This window comes from Vidua macroura, chromosome 3 (assembly GCF_024509145.1).
Source record: "Vidua macroura isolate BioBank_ID:100142 chromosome 3, ASM2450914v1, whole genome shotgun sequence".
NCBI classification, from domain to species: domain Eukaryota; kingdom Metazoa; phylum Chordata; class Aves; order Passeriformes; family Viduidae; genus Vidua; species Vidua macroura.
In genome coordinates, this window is record NC_071573.1 from 62,593,961 (window position 1) to 62,605,017 (window position 11,057).

At 38.5% G+C, this 11,057-nt stretch overlaps 1 protein-coding gene across 1 annotated transcript; it reads right to left on the reverse strand.

The window, feature by feature from the left end:
• Window positions 1–1,992: 1,992 nt before the first annotated feature.
• Window positions 1,993–8,969, reverse strand: CENPW (centromere protein W). The gene is made up of 3 exons (XM_053973467.1): window positions 8,821–8,969; window positions 3,902–4,015; window positions 1,993–2,244 (listed from the first exon to the last, which is right to left on the reverse strand). The coding sequence occupies exons 1-3, from the start codon at window positions 8,908–8,910 to the stop codon at window positions 2,218–2,220; spliced, it is 231 nt and encodes a 76-aa protein (XP_053829442.1). The 5' UTR covers window positions 8,911–8,969; the 3' UTR covers window positions 1,993–2,217.
• Window positions 8,970–11,057: the final 2,088 nt, after the last annotated feature.

Sequence of the window (11,057 nt, forward strand, 5' to 3'; positions counted from 1 at the left end):
CATGAATAAACTATCACTATAGCCTCCAAGTTTATAGTAATTGTAAGTGTTCATGGGTATTTAGACAATACTACTGTAAGTTTTAATTTCAAAAATCCAGCAAGGAATACTGTATAGAGAAGAGATCCTAGGTATATACATGAAGGAGAACAGAAGAGTTGCCAAATAGGAATACAATTAACTTGACAGTGAACATTCAAGAAGATACTAGAAAAACACAATAGCATTTTACGTTTCTAAAAGCTTAAGCCCACTTCATTGGCCCCATTAATTTTCAGTATTTATTTGACATTTAGGAGAGAAATCTGAATATCTGCCAAGCTACCCAGGTCTTCTTAATACCTGCCTGCTCCAGCTATTACAAAACATTCACAATGTACTATCTAAGTCCCTCTCCTATTAAAAAGAGGCAGCTTCTTAACCATGAATACACACCAAACCCACTGTACAAAATATTTTAAAAGTACACTGGTAGTTGGTTTTAACCCTTTTTTGCCTCCCTTCCCCAATAGCAGCTGATCATTAAGCAATCTACTACATGAGACTATTCCACTAAGCTCAGAGTGGACCTTTCTCCTAGAAAGATCAAAAATGAAAAAGTTAAAGTGATATCAAAACAAGTTCCAAAAGAAGCTATAGCACTCAAACAATGAGGAAGAGGTATGTGATTATATAAGACTCTTAAGAAAATATTTCAGGGAAAATGAAGAGAAAACATTTCTAAGGAAAATCTAGTGTTGCAATAAAATTGTTAAAGACAGTAATTACAAATAAAGATATAATACCTAGTCAGATCTTCCTTATTCCCAAGAATGTACTTCTGATTATTACGTCCACATATCCTCTACATGTATATGTTCTTGGCCTTCTTTGTGGATTCCAAGGGAGTAAGAGAAGAAAATGCAGAATAAATAATCTAGTCAACCCTTACAAGAAGCTGAATGCACTAAGCTCTGTGAGTCAAGTAAAGCAGGAGAATAATGCTTCCTTCCTTTCTCCACACAGGAAGAGGATGACTTTTCCAAGGTTTTACAGCATTTTAAAAAGTACATGGACATGACATGAAATTATAAGTACTGGCATTGCTACAGTTTCTTTAGACTACAAAAATATTTCTAAAATGCAATTTTTTTTGCTGAGTTTCTAGAATATACTTGGTAAGGTGTCAAACAAAATTAGACTACTCAATACATAACACTTGTAAAGATTTTTTATTTTAAGAACAGCTCACTGTGCATATCAAGAATCAGCTACCATATATTCCATAAAACTGCATTATCAGTTCAAACCGTAAAATTTGTCCATAACTTTATTAATATATTTATTAAGCAAAGCGTTCAGAATATCAGGATAGGAATAAAATATGATCTGAATTTAAGAAGACATTTTTATATAATGTACATTTCCAAACTTTTGACAAGTTAGCATGACACACAAAAGAGAGTAGGAAATAGCTTGGCACTCATGCCAACTTTTCTCTGTTATTTTTACAAGATCTAACTTCGAAAACATCAGCTGTGCCAGATCTTTCCTTTTCCATAACCTGTGTATCTGCCCACACCAAATGAATTAAAAACCACGAAGTTGTCTCATATACCACATCAAACAGGTCAGCTTAACAGTTCAAACCATGATTTAAAATACCAACTATGTATTCTTTCCCCAAAACACAGAACTTTCAACCTACTTTTCAAAGTAATCTCAAAATTATCAAGACATTTATAAATAAACTAAAGACAAGGTATTTAATACACTTGTTTCTACCGTGATTGTTTTGAAAGCCATAATTTTGTTCAGCCTAGTAAATCTGCTATGAACTGCACAATCTATAGTAGATTTAGTGAAACCTGTAATGGTTTTTATTTTTTTAACAACTGTCCCCCTTAAGAAGTTTCACACTTTTCATATTAAATGTCACATTGTACCCAAAGGGTATCTATGGTACAAGCATTCCTCCATCATTATGAAATAAGGTACATCAAAAGTCTTAAGTGACAAGTGACACACATAAATTCAAATTATGCATGAAGTGTATGAAAATATACAATTTAAGTTTTTTTTAATTTTTTTTTTAAAGAAACAGCAAGATAGTCAGTCAGGAGATAGATGTCAACAAAACTACACAAGTTCCAAAAGTGCTAAAGCTGGCTCACGGTATAACTCAAGTTAGTCAGAAAACATTGAAAAATGTGTTTTAAAATTCCAGTGGTCTGTTTTCTAGCCTCTGCTTTTCTTTAAAATAACCTGCAAAGAAAAAAAAAAAGTATATTTATCAACACAATTCAGGCAGCAGACAGAGATTCAAAACACTAGGCTACTGAGACCAAAGGTTCATCTGGCCAATCTGTTTCCAAGAGCTGTGTTGCAAAGTGTAATATTCTAGGGAAAATATTAGAAATAAAGCAAAAGTATATAGAAAGATTTCAAATTTGAGGTTTTTTTTTTTTTAAGCAAGAACATTCATAAGCAAGAATTTGTGAAATAAAAGGCTTATTTTGAAAAGGCTTATTTTGCTGAGAAATGGCAATAGTACTCTCAAGCCGTCAGTAGATTCCTTGAAGTTCTTATCCCATTAGGCCTAGACAAAAAGAAGAAATAACGTTTGCAATAATACAGCTCTCATGCTCGATTTTTGTTTGCAATGCCTCACTTCTTTCTATATCAAGAGCACACAGACCTTTGGAAGGACATCTTTTGGTTTGGAGTTTAAATTGAAAAATGAACTCCAAAGTCCAAGTGGGACTATTTAAGTAAAATTATTAAAATATAGGCAGTTTTTCCCTTCTTCCCACCTTAAAAAAATAAATGGAGCACAAAAATGTTCAAAAAGTGTTAAAATTGCAGTTAAAAAGAAACCATAATTGTCTTACGACTCCAACTGCAACATTTACTTGGCTGCTCTACATATCCTGTATATGTTTCTGTAATTACAGTAATATAAAAGTATAAAACTAAACCTTTCAGCAGAAGGAAAAAAAAATAGTGAAGATAAACAGAAGCCACAGGACCAAAATACCAGATAACATCAAATTTTGTCATCCCAGTTTGCTCAGCAGGAGAAGGCGATTAAAGAGATAAAATAAAGAGACTGAATTCCTTCATGACAACAAGGTAAAGCAGACATATCCTAGGGAGTGAAATGAGTTACAGAATAGAAAAAGGATTTCAGTCATATTTTGACACCAATTCTTTCTAGAGAGACAAAGCTGCGTAACATCTTCCCTTTTCCCTTCTTTTGCATGTACAAAAAACTCACCATGCTCTGCAACGCAGCAAATTCCTTCTTCACAGATATTCATACAGCAATTTTTGTTATGCTGAACTACCCATATAACAATCCACAGTCTAATTCTCCCTTAGTTCTTTCCTTGCCAAATATATCACACAAAGTACCTGTTTGTTCAAGAAGTATCCAAACAATGCTTCCAGGATCCGCTACGAACTTATTTCAGACTAAGCAGGTAAGAACTGAAGATGTAAGAAAGGTATATGAACCTCTCTGAACTATTTCTCATCTGTTCCACAAAGCTTCACTTATATCACTGAAGTTAAGACAGTGCTTCCTTGATGTAGTATCAGCTGAAATAAGGATCCTCCAACTTTGGACAGCCTTTCAGGCCATGAAGGCTTGCTGGTAGACCATTTTGCAGACTTAGCCATATATTGAAATTATGACTTTAAACAAGGAATAATCAAGAAAATTTGGGTTATATTTAATTGGGCAAGGAGAGTTAATTTGTTGTCTTGGTAACAATAAATTATGCCAGTGATGAACAAAGAATATTAAGTGTCTATAGGTTTTGGATTATAAATCAAATATCCACTTTAACACAGAAATCTTTTGTATATGCTATCATAATACATTTTACAAAAATGAAAAATATTAGAAGTGTGTTAATACCTTCGCTGCAAATATGGTGTGCTCAGGTTTTATTATTTTACTTTTGTTCTCAAAAGCATTTGTCCTGGCTTCTTCTGCTAGCCGACGGAGAAACAATAAGAAATTCAAATGAACCTTTAAAATAGAGAAGAAAAAAAAATTATTCAAGCTGTTTAAACACAGCTTGCTTTTTAAAAGATTAATTGTTTGCAACAGAAAATTTGCATATTATACTGCTTCCAAATTCCTGAAAGGTGTTCTGAGAAAAAAAAAATTATCACTCAGTTCAAGCCGCAGTAAATTTCCAAAATATTCCCTTTGTGCAAGACTATTGTAAACAGAGTTTAAATTTAGTATACTTAAATCATAAAAGTGCTTTAGAAACGATCATGCAAACCACAATTTATCTAAGAGGAATCAATCTGATTTTTATTAGCAGTTTCTAATAATAAAATGTAAACACAAATATCAGACAATAAAAAGTCTTTTTGCTTACTAGTAAATATAGTTAGTTTTCAGTGACTACAACCACCAGACTTTTATGAACAGCAAATTCCTGCCTTATCACCAGATGGACTACAGACAAGTTCAAGGACTTCTGCCCCTTTCCAGTGTAAAGCGACATTGACATTAATTTCTCCAGAAGCTGGAATTCTCCAGTGTCAGGAGGTTGCATCCATTTTTTCCCAGCTCATCACTTAGCTTTTTTACATTAAAAGAACTGGTCAGGCAGTATTCTTTTCCGTATGGAATGCTGGTCTGCTAATACAGAAGCAGGAAAAAATTGTAGCAGGCAAGGAAGGAACTGCTCCAGCTTGGACTAAAACTGCCAGCCAATAGCACATTTGTGTGGTAATTAACCGACAAGACAAACTTCTTGCATTATACAGGCATTATGTCAACTATTTTAATAACTCAACCTGAAAAATTGATAATTGCACCTTTTATAAATTAAACTTTCAAACAACATTACCTCTGCTACATAAAGTGTACAAATAGACATTTTCAATCAAGAGCTTGGAAAAATATTACTGAAACACATGAAAATTTTATTTGTATGAATAAGGTGATGCATTTATTCTGCCATACTTATCTGCAAAGCCTGGAAAAACGTAATATGGAAAGTTACAAACTAAGAGTTTAAAAGAAAATACTTTGGCAGTGGATTTGCAGCACGAAGAATCTGTTATATGCTCCTGTCACAAGACCTCTGTTCATATGACAAGCAGTTTAGGTGTTTTTTTTTTAAACATCCTCAACTAAATGAAGCCAGAGTGCAATAGAAAGATTTACATAATATTTAACATCATTTGAAAGCATCTACTACACAAAAAGCACATGTGCTTGCAGATTTATTTCACAAAATATAAAAGCTGTTTTAGAGCCAGTCTTTAATTATTCACACTGAAATTATCTCCAGCAGAATCAAGCAGTGGCACTAAAATAATGATCAACAACAGAATTCTCACTATTAAACATATCAACATGGAGATTAGATTTCTGGAAACAACCTGAAGGAGAAGTGAGAGATGGAACAAAAGCTTCCATACTTGCATGACCTTCTTCTGAGATACCTAAAGGCAAAAGTGTTAATTTTAAAATTGCCTTATAAAACTGCATCTTCTCTCAGAATCACTGTATCTTTATTTTCCTATTTTCAAAGTGAATTGCTGCATGTGGAGAAGCTTCCCCTGTATTCCAATAGATTTAAACAGTTACATAACTAAAATCAGAACATTCCACAACAGAGCACACAGGTGAATAAATATTCCAGGTTATTCAAGGCAATTGAGAAAGGCTAGTGAAAGGCAGAATGACTGAATACCATGACTAGGACAGTTACTGGCAAGTAACTAAGCAATACCATATTTGTTTAAGGACATTGCTTTACTACATATTAAATTATTGTCCTTCTGCATAAAATTTAAAAACAGTTTTAAACTAACTAGTCGTGAAAATTACCTTACAAAACTGAATGTTTACTTTACAGAAAAGAAAGGCTGCAAAATTTTAAGAACTGATATAAAAAATTCACAGCACTGTTTACACAGCAACATCCATACACCTGTTCAACAGAACTCAGGAATTGCATGGACAACCGCTGTAATTTTGTTTTACTGCCATAACTTCAAAACAATTCTTTAGACTGATATTTCACCTTCAGTGTACACTTATTAATTATTCTATGGTGATAACCAATTAAAAAGAGACCATTCAGTGCAATACTTTAAGCTTTTCCTGCAATGGAAACACACATGTGCTGTTCCAGCATAAAAGAAGCACCTGAGATCCTGCTTTTCTTCTATTATTGCAAGCTAGAACAATGCTTGCATATTTTCTTCTCTGACCATTGGGGAAATATCTGAACTTCAGTACTAAAATCATTACCTCTTATTTTCAAAAAGAGCCTTGAAAAAACCTAAAACACTGTTTGCATCTCTTCATCCAAAGATATTATCATAGTCCTTAAACAAAAAAAAAGAAAGAAAACAAAAAAAATCAAATGTCTTCCTGAGAAAGGCTAATGAAATTTGATAGCTACATCGCACAAAGAGATAGATGTTAACACTTAGGAAACAGGTTCTGACAAAGCTTCAGATTTCAAGAAGAGACTTGATCAAAAGTGAAGAAACCTCATCCAAGTATTTAACTAAATTTTCTGAATTCTTGTTACAAACTTTCAAACTTGTTACAATCATGTAAGAAGACACTGGTTTATCGAGTAATAATCACTAAAGGTCAGGGAAAAAAGAAAGCAATCTTATTTTCTCCTAAGGCAGGCAGACCACTTTATTGAAATGGGCACATACTGCAGTAGATTCAGACATAAAGCATGGATCATTCTGGAAGATAGCCCAGAAATTGAACTAGCACATTTCTCATACTTCCCTTGAGAAGAAATATGCTCTCTGCTCAAAAAGTATATGGCTCCATCTTGTTGAGACAGTTACTATATAAATTTCTGATATATGCCATCTAATCACTCTTACAGAGTTTGCAGAGAGTAACATGGGCACTAGAAAACATACTAAGAATTTGTTACTTGTCTTACTACACAATAAACTCACCAATCTTTTTTTTTTTTGTTTGTTTTCCTAAAAGAGGCATAATTTCATAATGTGTTGATTATTTAGCCATGGAAATAAAGAGTGAAAGAGCTGTTAGACACAAGCCTAGTTGGAAAACATCATAGACAACCACCACACCTGGGCATTCTTGTTTAAAGGTAAAATAAAAAAGCCAAGCCTTGTAACATAAAAGTTGTGTAATTTGACATCACCAGAAGAGATAATCTAAGTTTACATCACCTTATTAAAATTTATTCTGATCTCATCCTTTGTGTTGCAATGAACATTTGCATGGCCATATTTTAAGCTGGATCTGATTGCTGTTGTTTTTAAGTTTCAGTGAATTCAGTTCACTGACTGTCTTTGCAGCTCAGAGAACTTTAGTGCCAGGACCAGGAAGAGATGGGAACCAAAGGCCAAGATTTGGAGGGATGTCCCACTTACCCCTGTTCAGACAGCACAGTAATTTGAAGCCAAATTTTCATTACCCTGGAAACACAGACCAACTGTTACCAAGGATTGAAAAAAAAAGTGTGATTGTGTGCATTTGATTAGTTGACTACTGCATTCCACTGAGTAAGCTTTGAGTAGGTCTGAGCATGAGTAGCAAGGGGCCAGGTCCTTAGTCCATAAAAAAATCCAAAGGCAGCAAAAACATCAGGAAGAGATCATATTTTTATTAGCTCCAGCCCATTAGAAAAATATTTAATGTCTGCATTCAAATCTAAATACCCTCAAGTAATTGCCATTTTCATTCATTTTAATCTCATATTTTAATTTTATATGTTTACATTTAGCTTCATATATCCAGATACCAACTTGCAAGATGATGCAAGACAATTTTTATATACATACGACGCGTGGATTTACAATTCAAGTCAGGGCCCATACTAGGACACAGCATACTAGTGTTAATGCTTTAATGCTCTGAGAGCCACATGCATTTGTAAACAAGAGGATATCACAGTCCAGCAAGTTAAGTCCACTAACTTATTTCAAAGAGTATATTTTTCATGCATTTTCTTTCAATACGGCAACTAGCACAAGCTCTCTTGAGGTCAGGTTTCCTTCCTGTAGTCAAATAATTTCTTGGTGAGACAAACCCTACCTGTGCCACAAATCCCTTAGAGCAGGTCAGAAGCAATTCAGCTTTATTGGCCTGTTTTTGCAAACTTGGCTCTTTTATCCGCACCTTTTTGGACCTTTTTGGCAGGCGTTTTTAAACCATGATCAGGACCCCAACACCTTACTGGATTACTAACAAGACTTGTCATCTCACAGTTTAGGGCAGAGTCTACTTAGATGGCCTTCTAAAAACATATGAGCACTCAAGATGCCATAGCAGCTTAGCAACTCATCGATCACAGCTCAACTGACTACCTGTACGCCCGAACTGATCTACACAAACACCTGCATCTAGCAGCCAGATAATCCAATCTGCTGTTTCTCGGTGTGTCTACACCAAACTCTATGAACATCAGCGTGTACATGGAGTGACACAAAGCCGTGCATCAGCCCGTCCCTGAATCCCCAAGGTCGCTGTCAAAGACCTACAATACAGCAGCCACCAGCAAAGCGGAGAGCGGCAATCTCTGCTCATCCGTATTTTCTCACAGACCAATCGTCTGTCCCTCCTCCCTGCCTGCGGGTCCCTGCAGAAGCACCATTAGTAGTAACTGGACATCCCGTCACACCCAAAGCGCTCCAGGGGGCACAGGCCAGAACATTTAGGGAGTAAACGTCCCAGTTTGGGGCCCGCTGCCCCCGGGCCACCAGCGCAGCTGCGGCTGCCGCCATGGCCTAAAGCGGGAGCTCCCGGACTCCCCGGGCCAGCCGCAGCCTCGCCTCTCCCTCGCCCCTCTCCTTCCTCACCAGCAGGTCGGCGTTCGCCGCCAGGCGTAACTGCGGCTTGTGCTTCTTTAAAATTTTCCGCAAAGTGCTGCGGGGCGCCGTGCTCTTCATCCTCCTCCCGCCCGCCTTCCTTCCTCTCCTTCTTCCTCCTCCTCCGGCCGATCCCGCGCCGCCCTCGCTCCCTCCGCCGTTCGAATCCGCCGCCCTCGCGCAGCCGCGCGCGCCCGCCGTGACGCAACTTCCCAACGGCCGCGCGCGGCACCGGCCCCCCGCCCCGCCCCGCCCCGCCCCGCCCCTGCCGCCCTCGCGCCGCTGCCCGCCCCGCGCTTTCCCGGGATCGGCGCCGAGGAGCCGCAGCCGCGCTTCCCGAGCCGCCCAGAGGCTGGGGGGAGAGCGTCCCACCGGCCCCGCCGCCCAGGTGGCGCACGAGCGGGGAAAGGCTGTCCCCGAGCAGGTGCTCGAGGGACAGGCGGGTCCCGGTGGACACCGCCACGGCCGTTCCCTTCGCGAGCCCCTCCGTGTGGGTCCGCTTCCCTTGTGAGCGAACCGAGAGCTGGCTTAGGCCTGGCTGTAGCGAGCTACCCACACCTCCACCCAGGCCTTTCTAGTGGCAAGGATCGGAAGCGGAGCGGGCAGTTCCCCGGGTGCCGTTCCCGAGCCATCGAGCGGCCGCTGGCACATGAGGGAATTTCCCGAAGCGCAGGGAACGCGGCACGGCGCCGCCTCAGCCGGCCTCGGGTGGCGGATTTTAAGTTGGCGATCGTGGCCCAGGTGTGCCTGGTGTTTCCTTGGCGCAGCAGCCGAGGGAGTTGTACAGCACGCAAAAGCCCCACTTAGACTGTGTGACCCTGCTGGGAGATGGGGCAGGACTGCAGGACCAGGAGCCTAACTAGTACCATAATCTTACACCGAAGTGAGCCTAGAGTGATAGCTGTGTTCTACACGTAAATCTGGACAAAATCCTGCCTTAGTACATGTATGGTATTGACTTATTTGTACACAGAAACACACAGTGGTTCTGAAATCGGCCACCACTTTATGTGTCATCCTTCCTCCAGCATCTGTCCCTGCACTCCTGCTGTAGCTGACAGATGCTGCCGACTGAAATACGGGTTTCCCCACAGAGGGGCCCCTGTAGCTTGGCATTCTCAGTGTATTTGGACGGTGTGTACTTAGTTGGAGAAGGGGTCAGGATTTCATACTGAGGTATGGGGTTTTTCAGCATATTTATTAGGGTTTTTTTGTTTTCTTTGGCCTATGGGATGCTTGCAAATTTAAATGTTGATAAGATAAATATATTGTCTTAATATGTTCAAAATACCAGCACCCAGATACGAATCAGTTTTGTTGAAGTATGTTCTTAAGTCTGTATGATTTAGTATTTTAGTTAATTTTACAATATGCATAAAATGTAGTCCAGATAGAAGTATGATATCTGACAGCAGGAGAGAATTTAAGATTTGCCAGTTCTTCATACTCTGTCAGATATTTGAAAATGATGCTTTGTTCTTTCGGTTCTGACTGTCATTTGCCATTAATCGTCAACAGCAATGTTGATCTTAAAGTCAGGGTCTTAACATTTTTTTCTGTGAAAGAATAAGCACGCTAACACGCAGAACTTTTTTGTACAGTACAGTTTAATAATAGTCACAGTTAATGGCTCAGCAGCACTGCTACAAGTAAACATTTGGGTTTTTTTCGGTTAACTGAACGGCTCTGACTCAGGAGCTAGATAGGGTCATATACTGTAATGCTCATAATATACACACAGAAACTTGCATCGGGATCAGCAATAACTCAGCATGTCAACAGATTCAAATCTACAGCTGGGATAGATCAGTAGTTCCACTGGACCTTACATGGGCTGAGAACTGGGCCGTAGTATCTCGCACTGTTGGTGGAAAACTGGTATGGGCGAGCATTTAAAACTGTAAAAGAATTGCAAAGGTGCCTCTACTGTCGGTCTAAAACTATTAAAATACACCACACAAATTTGAAACTGTGCAGTGACCTGCATAAAACAACAGATACTGAGACTCAACACTAGTAACTGTATCTTTTAGTCATGTGCTTGCTATGTAGGCAGTGACTGAATAATGAAATCTACTATTAAGTGTTAAGAGTTTTGTTGGTTCTGATGGTTTTATATTTCTAGTGGACTAGGGTGTTGTTTTTAGCCACAGAAAATAGTAATTTAAAGTGCTGGCTCAAATCTACATATTTGCCACATTTCCTTACTTCTTAGGTTTTTAAAAAAT